This window comes from Chelonoidis abingdonii, chromosome 4 (assembly GCF_003597395.2).
Source record: "Chelonoidis abingdonii isolate Lonesome George chromosome 4, CheloAbing_2.0, whole genome shotgun sequence".
In the NCBI taxonomy this organism is placed as follows: Eukaryota; Metazoa; Chordata; order Testudines; family Testudinidae; genus Chelonoidis; species Chelonoidis abingdonii.
The window spans coordinates 156,072,998-156,088,426 of record NC_133772.1 but is presented as its reverse complement, the minus strand read 5'-3'; the positions used below and the strand labels follow the sequence as shown (position 1 = coordinate 156,088,426).

Below are 15,429 nucleotides of genomic sequence, written 5' to 3'. Positions count from 1 at the left end.
AGAAGCTGCCACTGCAGGGTGAGTTTATTAAAATCACAAACACAAGTCACAGACAAATGGGAAAATCACAGTATCCATTACATTTTTCCCACCGTGACAAACCTGCAGACCTAGCCATAGGCCTTCCTAGACTGATGATTTTCCAGTCACTGTGATAGATGTAGTGGGACATCACACGGGTCAACTCCACAGATACAAACAGCAACTTTGCCTTTTGCATCAATTCAGCTGCACTCATGTTATTTACCCCTTCACATAACACAAGAACTAGGCAGCAGGTTTAAAACAAACAAAACGACATACTTCTTGACACAACCCACAACCTATGGAACTTGTTGGCAGGGTATATTGTGAAGGCCAAAAGCATAACTGGGTTAAAAAAAGAATTAGCTAAGTTCATGGAGAACGGGTTCATCAATGGCTACAAGCAAAGATGTTCAGGGATGCAACCATATGCTCAAGTGTCCCTAAACTTCTAACTGCTGGAAGCGGAGACTGGATGACAGGAGATGGCTCACTCAGAATTGCCCTGTTCTGTTCCTTCCCTCTGAATCCTGTCCCCCCAGCAGACAGGATACTGGGATAGATGGACAATCTGTCTGACCCAACATGGTCATTCTTATGTTCTCCTGACTAGTTGGGGGCAAATCCCCAGTCAAGATAAGGCCACTCATCCAAGGGAGCTATTATGCTCTTCCACCCTATTTTGCATAGTCTCTTGAAAGGACTGCACTGTGAAATTATTTCAGAGGGGAACCCTTCATTCATTTCAGATAGATGGGCAGATAGAGACTGTTTCCTCCTCATTAAAGGAGCCTCTCATTTTTTTTTTGTTATTTTTTTCTCAATTCAATGCCCTTAAAATTGCTATTTTAGTGTGTATGTGTTTTTAATTAAAATATCTTACAGACTGACACCAGAAAACCAGAAATAAGCAAGGGAAGAAAACGCAAACTTCTTTGTCACTCTCTAATACAGTGGATATCATGGATAACATGGATATCATACCTAACTCCTTCTCCTTTTCCAGCACACTGAACGTGAGCGATGGGTGTCGCAGAATGAGCTCTCTGGCAGACGCAAGCCCCACAATTCCACCACCAACTACCACCACATCAAAAGTGCTATTTAGAAAAAAAAAAAAAAGGGTCACGTCAGAGCTCACTAGCAACATGCTTCACATTTACATGGAAAGAAGCTTCATTTTAGCAAATGAAAGTTGGACCCCTTTACAAACGTCTTCTTGAAGACCCACTTCTTCTGAAATGCATACAAGAAGCCAGCTGACTATGTCATCCGCTGATTTACCTTTGAATGACCCGCTCGTTTATGCTGAGGAAGGTTGGGAGGAAAGAGGGGTGTGTTTAAAAAAAAACAAAAACACCTGGAAGTGAAGCTGGAAATTGGTGTGTGAGGAAGACTAGGGAGTTGAAGGGAGACAGAATATGCAGAGAAAATGTACAGTTCAGTGGGTAAAAAAAAAGATTAAAATCTGTAACTAACAAGGTATATGTCTATATTCACCCTGATCACAATACTTGTGTCTCATTTTGTCCAAGCTTCATCTGTCTTCTTGTTTTAGATTTTATGTTCTTCAGGGCAGGGCCTGGAGTTGGAAAAGCACCTAGCACATTTTGAGTGCTAGCAAAACAACTAATAATGCTAAGAATACAATAGATTGTCAAACTGTTTGCTCCTCCCTATTTTGATAGGTGCAATTTTCCCTTCAATGACTTGGAATCAGCAAGGCCAAGGTTCCAACTTAACAGCCTCAAGTCATTCTTCATGAGCATTTACGACATCCAGATTCTCTGTGCAAGCCCATAAAATAGCTACCATTTAGCCAGGCAGGAACTTTAAAGCAGATTCACGGAAGATGCCACAACCACAGATCTTACTCCCATGCTGAGATCATCTGAAGTTAATATTGTCTCATTGTTTCTTTGTACCCCCCGTCTGTGTGTACCCACCTGTGGTCTCATCTTATAGTAAGATTGTAAGATCTTCAGGACAGGGACTGTCTTTTTGTTCAGTGTTTGTATAGCGCCTCGCTCACAGGAGCCCTAAACGTGTACTAGGACCCCAAGGCACTATGATATACACATAATAAATAATAATAATTTTAGGACTGTTTCCCCATGTTAAGAATGTTCATTATGAACTCAATTAACAATGTTACTCTACTCTGACTCACGACTCTCCTGGACTCTTTCATAATTCTCTCAGACAGCAGAATACAGTATAACCATTTCTTAAATTACATACACAGTATATGCACGACAAGTAGTAAATTCTTCAGAGGAAAGAAATGTTCTGATCAAATATTTTTTTTAGAGTTTTCAGTGTTGATAAATGCAATATGATACACATTGGAAAACATAATCCCACCTATACATATAAAATGATGGGGTCTAAATTAGCTGTTACCACTCATGAAAAAGATCTTGGAGTTATTGTGGATAGTTCTCTGCAAATATCCACTCAATGTGCAGCATCAGTCAAAAAAGCAAACAGAATGTTGGGCATCATTAAGAAAGGGATAGATAAGAAGACAGAAAATATCATATTGTCTCTATATAAATCCACACCTTGAATATTGCATGCAGATGTGGTGGCCCCATCTCAAAAAAGATATATTGGCACTGGAAAAGGTTCAGAAAAGGGCAACAAAAATGATGAGGGGTATGGAACAGCTTCCGTATAAGGAGAGATTAATAAAACGGGGACTTTTCAGCTTGGAAAAGAGACAACAAAGGGGGGGATATGATAGAGGTCTATAAAATCATGACAGGTGTGGAGAAAGTAAATAAGGACGTTTTATTTACTCCTCATAACACAAGAACTAGGGGTCAACAAGTGAAATTAATAGGCAGCAAGTTTAACACAAACAAAAGGAAGTATTTTTTCACACAATGCACAGTAAGCCTGTGGAACTCTTTGCCAGAGGATGTTGTGAAGGCCAAGACTGTAACAGGGTTCAAAAAAAGAACTAGATACGATCATGGAGGATGGGTCTATCAATGGCTATTAGCCAGGATGGGTATCGATAGTGTCCCTAGCCTCTGTTTGTCAGAATCTGGGAATGGGCGACAGGATAGATCACTTGATGATTACCTGTTCTGTTCATTCCCTCTGGGGCACCTGACATTGGCCACTGTCAGTAGACAGGATACTGGGCTAGATGAACCTTTGGTCTGATCCAGTGTGGATGTTCTTAGAGCCATTCTAGTTTATAGCGTAAACCCTTACTGACACTGCACTCCTTAAATCAAGATTAGCTTTCTTTCAAGAAGATATGCTGTAGCTAAACCAAAAGGTATGATCTTGATGCAGGAATTACTGGGTGACCTGTGTTATACAAGTGGTCAGACTAGATAACCAAGATGGTCTCTTCTGGTTTGAAATCTATGAATCAGCACTTAAGTGGAGCACACAGGATAATGTGATTTAAGCAAAAAATTGATGTACTGTAAAGGGGATACTCTGGTGGGAATTGACCTCATTCTGAAATACCTACTATCCTTTTTCAAAATCCACTCAGTTGTCAAAAAATTGTAAAAAATCCCAACCAAAGCTACTATTTTTGTAGCACCCATACAAACAGGTTTTGTGCTTCTGTACCTACTTTGCAGCATCAATTGAATAATAAACACCATTCCCACAACTACAAACATACCTGCTGACACTGACAAAGTCAATCAATAGATAAGCAAATAATGTCCTGTTGGAATCTACCACATTAGAAACAGGAAGACAAATAGTATCTGAGGATACCCAAGATGAAAATAATTTTGCTCAATGTATTTTTATTTTATTTAAAAATACTGTCTCCTGTGATGCTATGGAGCTCACTGCTGCTCGTCACCACAGGATCCATTTCCTACCTAGGCAAAGACACTTCCTGCGTTCACATGTAGGCACCTGGGAGTTCTGAGGAAGATTATTTGAAAAGTAACTTAAAAACTGAGGTGTCTGGATATTTGCGCAGTGGAGCACGAGCACCTTTATCTTACAAATTTTGGGGAGAAGACTATGGACACAGTCCTTTCAACAGCTAACGTAAATGCATTATTGGATTAAATGGAAGGGCCTCTCCTGCTGCCTCTGGGCTGGTGACCCCTGATACTGAAATATATACAATCTGAAAAGTGCTTCACTTTAAACAAGGATGAGTCTAAATTCAGATCTAACCTCAAGATATGGACACTGGGACGTAAAAATGTTTCATGTTTCTGTACTGCATGTCCATGGACCAACAGTAGGTATTACTCTACAGTAAAATCCTATTATGTGAATAGGATCAAAATTGTGACCCCATTTATTTTGAGAACACAATTTTGATGCAGAGTTGCCACTTTGTATTGTAACCTTCATGTCACATTGCAATCCACATTATGGATTAGAAGGTGGTGTACCGATGACTGTGTTGGAATTGCAAGCTATCAGTTTAAGAGTGGGGAGGGTTTCTGAATCCAACTTGCAGCCTAGAGCCTGGATGGCTCTGTCTGCTGTGCTCATACTTTGCTACAATCTGGAAAGAGCCAGGTAGAGTGAGCTGTGTCTCACTGACTGGAGAGCAGCCTGTTTTCTTTCTGTATTTTGGGGTTCTTGTGTGTTACTCATTCTGAATTCTACAAAGTAAATTACATTGTGACCTTCTAGCAAGAGTATTTGTGTCCTAACTCATTTCTGGCTGCATGCTGTGAACATAACAAAGCATCCATTTTGTATTATAGGCTTGATACCTAATGGAATGACCATGTCTGAGAAGCTATGACTAGAGCCCTGTGTGGATACAAAATTTGTATCCGCATCCATCTGTGATCTGCAACTGGCCCACGGATTTCTGCAGATGTGGATATAAAGCCGATATCCATGGATTTGCAGTGCTCTAGCTATAACTGAGTAATCTAGAGCCATCAACTCCAGGTATTCCTGATCCCCTGCAACAATGATGAACTTTCTGTGCAGTAGTCTGGCTGGGAGCAGGGACTGGAGTTACTCAGCCTATAGCAAATGGCTGGGAGATCTACAGTTTCTTTTGCTAGCTAAACATGACCAAACGAGCCAGCGACTAAAGTTAAGAAGGGGTGACTCTGAGCAAGGAGGCTGTCTGTGTCCACTGCCATACGCCAAGAAACGTGTCCAGAGAGAGATGAAAAGCAAGGCGGAGTCTGCCTAGCCTAAGGATGCTGACCAGGCCTCAGGTTCACAGAAGGGGAAAGATCAGACCAAAGGGGGGGAAAGGAATCATCTCAGGACTGCTTGTGGTTTCTTCAAAGATCTGTAACTCTTATGCTGTTTAGAGTAAAGTGCCTATACTTAATACATTACTTTGCTAAACTTGCATTCATTGATTGCCTGCCACATTGTTCCAGTTAATCAAGAAGCTCAGTGCACCCAGAGCAAGGTGGAACTCATGAGACGTGTGTAAGCAACTTGGGGTGCAGGGGATTGTGATACTGATTCAAAGGTCTAAAGCAGATAGGCTGCAGAGCTCCTTGTCCCAAGGAAGAGGTGCAGATATGATGTCTGCAACTGCACATAGGATCCAGCCAGTGATTCAACTCACAAACTCGAGTCTGTACAGAGAAGGGGACTGGGTCAAACTGTGACACCAACTCGGTGACACATTTTTAAAGAGACAATAGTTTCAGTTTTTGAGATTCCTATAGTGTTGTGCACTCAACATTCCTGACCCATTAATTCTTTCACAGGAATCAAAGTGTTTTGGTTTATTTCACTAGTGTTAGGCCAACAAGCGTAAGGTTCCAATTCTAAAAAAATTCATGCACATGCCTATTTATGCCCTGCCTGTAATAATCCCATTAAATCAGCAGGACTACTCACACTGGGTATAGTTAAACATATGCTTAGTTTTTTGGAAAAATTGGGTCCTAGGTGAGCTGCACTCTGCCAATCCTCCTAAAAAGAACTGAGGGGGCACAGCATGTTGTGAGCATTGCACAAGAAATACAGTGGCTAAAACACACCAGCAGCAGATCTTTTCAAGTAGAAGAAAACTTAAGTCTCAACCCATTTCACTGGCACAAGAGCAGCGTTAGGAGCCGTTGCGGGAACAAGATCACTAGAGCAAAGCAAACCGCGGCGCCAGGCGACCTCTGCACCAGGGGCGAAGGGGAGCGGCAGAGGCAGACAGGCCCCAGCCCGGACTTCCCCCGTCCCCGTCCCGCCAGCCCCCACACGGCCAGCGGGAGAACTGAACCCAGCGGGCGCCACCCCCAGCAGGCTCGCCTGGTTCGGGCCAACAGTGACCGAATCCACTTCGGCTCCGTCTACTCCGAAGTCAGCGCGTCCACACGCGGCCCGGTTCGAATTCCCTCCCGCCAGGTTAGCGCCGGGCCGGGCGGGGGGGCTGAGCCGGGGTCCATCCCCGGCGGCCTCACCTACTGCTGCGGCGCTGCTGCCCCGAGGCCCGGCCCAGCCCGGGGCAGCCCAGGCGACCCAGGGCCCCCAGCGCGGCCCCGCTCGCAAGCAAGCAGCGGCGCATCCTGGGCTTCGTCCCCGCGCATGCTCTCGGCGCCCGAGCCCGCCCCGCTCCTCCCACCAGCCCTCGGCGAAGGAGGAGTCGGGCCGGCAGCGGCCGCCGCTGCCCGGGTCAGAGCGTGGCCGGGGCAGGGCCGAGGCGCCGCGTCGCGCTGCTCCCCGTGCCGTGGGAGGGGGGGCGCACGGAGGCCTCTCCTCCTGCCCCCGGGGCCTGGCCGGCCTGCGCCGCCTCAGGGGGGCGGGAAGCGCGTGCGCTGCCGGCGGAGCTCAGCGCAGCCCCTAGCCTGGCCGGGCCATCGCTCCCACGGGCCCCGACCGTAGCCAGGGCCCCGCCGGGCGGGGGGGCCAGCCTGTCCCCTGCCAGAGGCCTTAGACCAAGCTGTGAAGACGGCAGGGGCTCTGGGGCTGTCATGGGGCGGGTGGCCGGGGCTCTGTGGCCAGACTAAGCGAGCAGGGTGGTCCCGTCTGACCTTAAAGTCTCTAGTCCCGGGAGTGGCCAACCTGAGCCGGAGAAGGAGCCAGCATTTACCAGTGTGCAGTGCCAAAGAGCTCCCACCCCGGGCAGCCCCTCCAGTCAGTGCTGCTCCCACCCCCCATCTCCCGATCTACTGTTTGTGGTGTGCAGGAGACTCTGGGGGGGAAAGGGGAGGAGTGAGGGCATGGCAGGCTCAGCGGAGGGGGTGGGAAGGGATTGAGTGGGGGCAGAGCCAGGTGTTGAGCAGTGAGTGTCCCCCAGCACTTTGGAAAGTTGGTGCCTGTAGCTCCAGCCCCGGAGTTGGTGCCTGTGCAAGGAGCTGCATATTGACTTCTGGCTCTGGAGCCTCAGTTTGGCCACCCCTGCTCTATCCCATGGGATCCCCAGAGGATAAGCTTCGGCTAGAGCTCCCATTTAGGAGACTTCTCCAACCTAAACCAGTCCATCCTAGTGGTGTGGCCTGACTAAAATCAGATCAACAGCAGGCAGTGTCACTGTGACTATAAATGACTTAGCATCTATTTACGTCTGAGTGCCAATGCCATCTGTTTAAAATTTGAAAACAAAACCGATCTTTGATTCCAAGTTGCAGATTTAACTATGGCATTTCTTTTTAGCGCCTCAGCATTTTTCAGGCTGCCAGTCAATGGGATGCATCTGATGACATATATATCTGTAATCGCTAAAAAGTTAAAAATATCCTTCAGTTAAGTGGCATAATGTTATTTAAACAAAACAAAATATCTGTAATATATGTTTTCTTTGTATGTGACTAGTGGCAAGAGGACAGAGGCGCCAAGCTGACATTTCACTAAATCTCTCAGTTCTATGATGCTGTTGGGAAAATTCATACAACCAGTGCTCAACTTAAAGAAACTATCAACCCCAGGTGCATGCAGGCACTTCTGGGGATGGCTGAATGCAGTTTTTAACAAGTAAGAAAAACAGATGTATTTAATAGTTCATGTGCTAGTTAAAAGCTCTGATGCACATCACTATGTAGCATGGTTATTCAGTTAATTTATAAGCAACAGTAGCCAGTTACAAGTCCCAGAAGAACAGGAGAGAGCTTTTTCTATTAAAAGTGTTTTTTCTTTTCAAACAGTATTCTGTTGTCAGACAGTTATTGTTTCTTACGTTTTCCAGTAACCAAGTCACTGATTTACAACGGAAAGTGTGTGCTTTAATCAGTATGCTGTGGGGTAATTTTATTTACCTTGGTTGAGACTAGTTAGAATTTAAATTTTAGCTTCCTAAATCCCCATCTTCCTTTAGCCTTGATTCCGTTAGCATTTAAATTCTGGCTCTAGCGTTCTAAATTTCCTTTATGTATTTAGAAGACAGTCTAAAGAATTATCCTTCCTAATATAATTTAGTTGCACTAACAGGTTTTTTTGTTTTTAAAGAAGTTAAAATTTAATTATTTCTCTACCAATAACAAATGTCAGACAGTCATAGTCTGCATTCAGTCTTCTTCAGCATTCTCCACCATCTCCTAAGAAGCACCCTCATAGAATAGATCCCAGGATTTTAACTAATTCCTCGGGTGTGTCCCTTTGTAGTACTATTAAACCGTGATGAAAGAGATGTCAGAAATGACATATATGTAGCAATCTATGATGGAATCAAAACTGACTCAGGAGGCAAAATCCCAAATACTGTTGTAAAGCCTCATCCTGGCAAATGCTGGATATCTCCTCCATACAGACTTCTCTGCCTGTTTCATGCTTTTGCAGTACTTGTGTAGCATTTTCATACCTACCAAATAGTTTTGAATTAATAAGGTAGGGCAACATGAGTTTAATGAGTGCATGGGGTTGGCAGAGGTAGAATGCTGAGCACAGACAGAGGGAGAGGATTAGTTAGAAATACAAGTGACAAATCAGCTAGCAATATTTTTCTTTATTACATCCAAAATTTAATTTTAGTTTAAAATATAAATTAACACAGATTACCAGATTATTTTTTTTAAATAGTGCTGACTTGGTGTAAACACCGCCCTGGGACTCAATCCTATCTTTCTCTTTTCCTTTCATCATACACTTAAAAATATTTATTGTGCAAATCTGATAAAGCTGTATGTTGGTCTAGGAAGATCTAAATGTTTGTTCTGTGTTGACAGGGTAGATTATGAACGTATACAGGCTGTTGGCCCTGATAGAGCAGCTTCTGAATGGCTTCTGCGGTGTGGGGCGCTGGTTCGTTTCCAAGGCTATGATAAATGGCAGCATGACTACAATGGTCTCCCAACAGGGCCTTTAGGAAAATACAAGATACAAGCAATCGATGCCACAGAGTCCTGCATCATGTACCGAGGATTTGATTATTTGGGTAACCAAGACGCAGCTTTGCAAATTATATATTGTCCTTAAAATTCATCCGTTTGCATCAAAGACTGAGCAGTTGTGTCTTTTTTTGTTTCTTTGTGACTCATAGAGAAGGCTTGATTTTTAAAAGAAAAATGTTTGGTTTAATTGAAGAGGGAAGAGCATGAAACAATTGGAACAAAGATTTATTAGTTAAATAAGTTCATAGTTCAATATGGGTTAATGCAAACAGGGTTTTTACATGTTCTGAATAAAAAAAGACTTACTCTAAATCATGTGCCAATTTTTGGTATTTGTGAAGCCATAGTCTTTTCCAAGAAAAGCCAGATAAGCAAGATCTGAATTTCTAATTTAAAAGAAACGGAATTTTTAAAAAGCTGTCGCCTTTCAGTTGTCCTTTCCAACAGTGGTTCTAAAACTAGGGGTGCCGCTTGTTCAGAGAAAGCCCCTGGCTGGTTGGGCCGGTTTGTTTACCTGCCACATCTGCAGGTTCGGCCGATAGTGGCTCCCACTGGCCGCGGTTCGCCTCTCTAGGCCAATGGGGGCTGCGGGTAGCAGCATAGGCTGAGGGATGTGCTGGCCGCCCTTTCTGCAGCCTCCATTGGCCTGGAGCGGCGAACCGCGGCCAGTAGGCCGCGATTGGCTGAACCTGCGGATATGGCAGGTAAACACACTGGCCAGGCCCGCCAGGGGCTTTCCCTGAACAAGCAGTGGCCCTAGTTTGAGAACCACTGCTTTACACAACAAAGAACAAAAATAGGGGATATATCTTAAATTTCTTGCATAATTGCATTGTTAGTTCAGCACTTATCAGTCATGCTGGGCATGCTGATTTTCTGTCATTTGCCTACTTCCGAATAAAAGCCCTTAGAACCTTAGTCATGCTTTTGCGATTGTGAAGCCAACAATGGGATTGCTGCAGAGTACAGTACCATAATTCGTGATGCGTTATGGCTCTTCCATATGCAGGCATCTGTTGCCACCAGTTTATGGAAGCATGAGAATAAGAACTGCAAATCCGTTGGCAGCACCTCATACAGTTTGCTCCTTGTATTATGATTTTTCTCTTTTCCAGATGGTCTCAAACACGTTGAAGAAATTAAGCTGAGCAACTGTATTTATATCCAGGATGAATGTCTGCAGAGGATCAGTGAGACTGAGAGTTTACAGAAAAGCCTCCTGCGACTGATGATAATTTCCTGTGGGAATGTCACAGATAAAGGCATCATAGCACTCCACAAACTAACGTGAGCCATTGAGGGAATGTCTTGTAGAACAGGACTTTTCTAGCTGTTGCCATAGTTGCACGTTTAGAATAGTATTGGATCACTGAAATTCATTTTTTTGTTTACATTAGATTTCAGTAGTCTTTGACATACAATGAAAGCAAAAATGGTGTGGGCTGTTCTAAGAAATAGGTTTAAGCAGCTTGAATTAACACACACAAATCTAACAAACCCATTAACCTAACAACAATTCAGTAAGTAGAACTGTAGACCATAGTGCTGAAAGTAGGAAGTCTAAGAGCATGTGAATCCACAGCTGAATCATGCCCTCATAGTTAACCTTTTTTCAAGTCCCCATTTGTAGGTGAGATTCAGAAATGTTGGTTGCTCAACAGATTACAGCAGATCATGCTGTCCCTGTGCTGAGGTATCGTCTCTGCAAGTCCAGTGGATTAATACATGTACCTTCCACCTTTGGACAACTATGTTAGCATATGTCTATGCCACACTGCAAATTGCAACATAGATGCTTGGGCTGTAGCTCAGACTCCGAGACCCTGTGAGTGGGGAGGGTCCCAGAGCCAGGGCCCCGGCGCCAATGTCTACACTGTAATTCTATAGCCCTGCAGCCAGAGCTCCATGAGCCTGAGTCAGCTGACCCGGGCCAGCCATGGGTCTTTAACTGCAGTGCAGACATACCTGGGAGTCTTGCTTAGGGACTAACAACCCACTTTCACCATGCTTTCTGCCAGTGAGCACCCCATCCCTTTCTCCTCAACTTAAAACAAAAACAAACAAAATCCACCCTGGCATTTAGAGTACACCACATGGCAAATTATCTTTGTTTACTTTATCCACTTTCCTTTAGCTGTGTCTTTCCTAAGGTCTTTGGGATAGAGGCCTTGTTTGCTTTTTAATCCCTGCATGGGAGCCACTGAAGCCCCTATTCAACAGAGCACTTCAAGCAGTGCTATACTCAGGAGTATAAGCATTGACAAACTCCTTGCTAATGGTGAAGAGGAACTAGTTTGGCTTTCACGGCCTTAGTAAGTTACTAGGAGGACTTCTGATAGTAATAAAAAGTAATGTAAAAAGAGCAGGATGGTATGTGGGGAAGGGATCGTGTCTTCATTTTTGTCAGCAAAGCACCTTGCACACTTTAAGAAATTAATCAAGGGAAGCTTGTAGCTACTAAGCACCTCTGAAAACTTTAGGCAACCAATTTTGAAAATATTGGCTCCCTATTAAAAATTCTTTGAAACACCTGCAGCCCCCAGAGTCTCTTCATATGTATAATTAATTTAAGGGTGAAAGTATCTATGCTTTTGAAATTAATCACACTGTCTTGTAAAGTAGCCACTGATTGAATTTTTATATATTTATAGGAAACTTGAATATTTATTTCTGAGTGACCTTCCTGGGATAAGAGAGAAAGAAACTACTGTTCAGATCCTTAAGAAATCAATGCCATCACTGGAGCTGGAATTAGATTTAGAATAAAGGCATCTTTATGTAATTCTGAGGTGTCTTATTTCAAAATCTGCATTATCCTTAAACTATATGGGTTATACAGTTGTCACTACTTACATTTCCTCATGGAAGAAGATCTCTCATCCATAGCTTTGAAAGTATTTTAAAAAAAAATCAATCTCAATGAAATGTCGTTGAACTTAATTTGTGTTCTCACCTAACTACAGCGAATGCAATTCTGTAAACACTTGTAAGTTTTGGAGTGGTTGTAAGAAGATAAATAATTCTGTCTACTAGCAGGGGAAATAAGTAAAAACCAAATATGCTCCCTTATACCGATGTATAGAATTAAAATGGCTGTTTTCAAATGTGCTGTAATAAGCCTTTGTCCCAAATCTGGACCTTAGCGTCCAAAATTTGGGTGCTTAGCATAAACCTCCAAGCTTAACTACCAGTTTGGATCTTATTTCGCTGCCACCATCCAAAATTTCCAGGGTTTTGGCCCCCTCTGGTCTCCCCAGACCTTCCCTGGAGAGACCCCCAAGACCCAGAAGCTCTGAGTCTTACCAGCAAGGGAAATACTCCACTTCCCTTCCCCCTCCCTCTCCCACCCAGACTTCCCTCTCTGGGCTAACCTGACAGTATTGATGCAATCTCTTTACATCACAATACCAAGAAGCGCATGTTTCCTTTATTCCACAAAGAACAACCAAATACAAGGAAACAGAAAGATTCTCTTCTCTTTTCCACCTCCACTAATGCCTGGTGCTGCAGAGCTATCCTCCGTAGATGTAATAACACAAAGAGAAAGTCCCTCCCTTGTTCCGTAGTCTACCAGTAGAGAAAAACCAAAACAGTCTAAAAAGAAATTTTATATAAAACAAGAAAAAAAAGACATAGAGAATATAAACTCTGTAATCAAGTGACAATACAGGGTATTGCTTATAAGAAATATGAATAACAGTCTGATTTAAAAAAAATAGTCCAAATTTTGAAACATTCCAGCAAGTAACAACACATGTAAATACACCCAAACAACAAACCTATATTGTTTTTCTAGCTGTACTTCAATGTTTGGACAGAAGATAGAAGGAGCCTGCTCCTAGCTGAGACACAGAAAAGGCACACCCCAAGAAGGAAAAAAAAAAATAAACCACCAAATTCCCCTCCTTAAGCTTTTAAAAAATGCCAAGTTTTTGATTGGTCCTCTGATCAGAGTGTTTTGGTTCCATTGTTAACACCTTTACAAAAAGAAACATTAACCCTTAGCATCTATGGTATGACAATGTGCTCTCTACGAGTATGGAAAAGAGATTGAGTATTGCTGAAGAACTAGACCGTGTACAACTGTACTGAATATTTGTCAAGTTTCACTTGCTGCCTAAATGAGAGCCATGGACAGTGTGTTTGAGAACGTTACCAAATGCGTATGATGAAGTTTTAGTAAACACTCTTGAAAACCAATTTAAGTCAAATCCAAATGGAAAGAAATTAGGGGTAGTTTTTTCAAAGACAGGCTCTATAACTTTTCCAAGGGACTGCAGCTGGTAGGCTGAGCACTTTTCTCCTGTGAAGAAGCTGGTTTTCTGGTGGATGCCGTTGCACAAACTATTGCTTTAAACCACTTTGGGCTGAATTAGGCCTGGTACCTACCTCCAAACAGGTTTGGATGCACTTCATAAAATAACTTAATTAGTAACAAATATTTTATACTTCTGCCAAGTTGAGGGAGATGGTCTATCTTCAACAGGGTTATAGTGCTTTTATGAACCCCTTCCAGGCTTCTGTGGTAGGGCAAAGAAGGGCTTGCAGGGAATTACCAGGACAAGGAAGCAAGGTTCTTGCTAACTCTGCCATATTGTGTTGAGAGTTCCCAGAAGGGGAGAGTGAAAACCTCTGTTCAGTCTCCTTCATGACAGCCCTGAATGTTTCTTTTTCTCTCTCCCACTCTGGGAATCTATTCTGGACTGTACCTGTTGCTCTTTCTCGCTCCTTTAAATCATTTCTCCCCCAAATGTAATGCAGACCAGAATGGAGAACATCGCTTAGTTGTCCCATTTGAACAACCTGTCCATTCTGACAGGTTTCAGAGTAGCAGCCGTATTAGTCTGTATCCGCAAAAAGAACAGGAGTACTTGTGGCACCTTAGCAACTAACAAATTTATTTGAGCATAAGTTTTCATGGGCTACAGCCAACTTCTCACACTTCTTATCAAACTGTTTGTACTAGGCTATCTTGATTATCACTTCAAAAGTTTTTTCTCTTACTTAATTGGCCTCTCAGAGTTGGTAAGACAACTCCCACCTTTTCATGCTCTCTGTACGTGTAGATATATCTCCTCACTATATGTTCCATTCTATGCATCTGAGGAAGTGGGCTGCACTCTCAGCAGTGTGCAGTGACGCTGAACTTGGGAGAGTGGTAGTCCTGGGGGTAGGGAAGGATACACAGGGACGTTAGACAAGTTGAGATTGGAAAAAACTGATGAGGTTCAACAAGGGCAAGTGCAGAGTCCTGCAACTTAGGACGGAAAAGCCCATTCCCTGTTACAGACTAGGGACCGAATGCTAGGAAGCATTCTGCAGAAAGGACCTAGGGTTACAGTGGACGAGAAGCGGATATGAGTAACAGTGTGCCTTGTGCCAGAAGGCTAATGGCATTTGGGCTGTATAAATAGGGGCATTGGCCGCAGATCAAGGATGTGATCATTCCCCTCTATCGAACTGGTGAGGCTCATCTGGAGTACTGGTCCAGTTTTGGGCCCCACACTACAAAAGGATTGGAAAAATTGGAAAGAGGCCAGCAAAGGCAACAAAAATGATTAGGGGTCTGGAGCACATGACTATAGAGAGAGGCTGAGGGAACTGGGATTGTATGTCTGCAGAAGAGAAGAATGAGGGGATTTGATAGCTGCTTCCAACTACCTGAAAGGCGCTCCAAAGAGGATGGATCATGTTTCAGTGGTACCGATGACAGAAAAGGATAATGGTCTCAAGTTGCAGTGGGGAGTTTAGGTTGGGATATGAGAGAAACTTTTTCACTCAGAGAGTGGTGAAGCACTGGAATGGGTTACCTAGGGAGGTGGTGGAATCTCCTTCCTTAGAGGCTTTTAAGGTCAGGCTTGACAAAGCCCTGGCTGTGATGATTTAGTTGGGAATTGGTCCTGCTTTGAGCAGGGGGTGGGACTAGATGACCTCCTGAGGTCCCTTCCAACCCTGATATTCTATGATTCTATGAACATTAAAGTAAAAAACAAATACATGAATCTGTCCTCACAAGACTATATTTCTGCATTATACCTCTGATAGTAGTCAAAAGACTACTACTTTCTCTGGATTCAAACAGCTGTTAAAATACTTCTGAGATTGTACTACCGATATTAATGACATACACCATAATCAAGCATTGATACACAAATAGAAA

General features: G+C 43.4%; 1 protein-coding gene across 2 annotated transcripts; it reads left to right on the top strand.

The window, feature by feature from the left end:
• The first annotated feature begins 6,259 nt into the window (after positions 1–6,259).
• DMAC2L (distal membrane arm assembly component 2 like) lies at positions 6,260–12,049 on the top strand. Of its 2 annotated transcripts, none has more exons than XM_032775726.2 (5): positions 6,260–6,351; positions 7,759–7,917; positions 9,105–9,313; positions 10,385–10,556; positions 11,921–12,049. In XM_032775726.2, exons 2-5 carry the CDS (start codon positions 7,811–7,813, stop codon positions 12,033–12,035), a joined length of 603 nt encoding a protein of 200 aa, XP_032631617.1. In that variant the 5' UTR covers positions 6,260–6,351; positions 7,759–7,810; the 3' UTR covers positions 12,036–12,049. The 2 variants fall into 2 exon arrangements, with proteins under 2 accessions (XP_032631617.1, XP_032631634.1); XM_032775743.2 differs by having other exon boundaries at positions 6,266–6,351; positions 7,600–7,917.
• Positions 12,050–15,429: the final 3,380 nt, after the last annotated feature.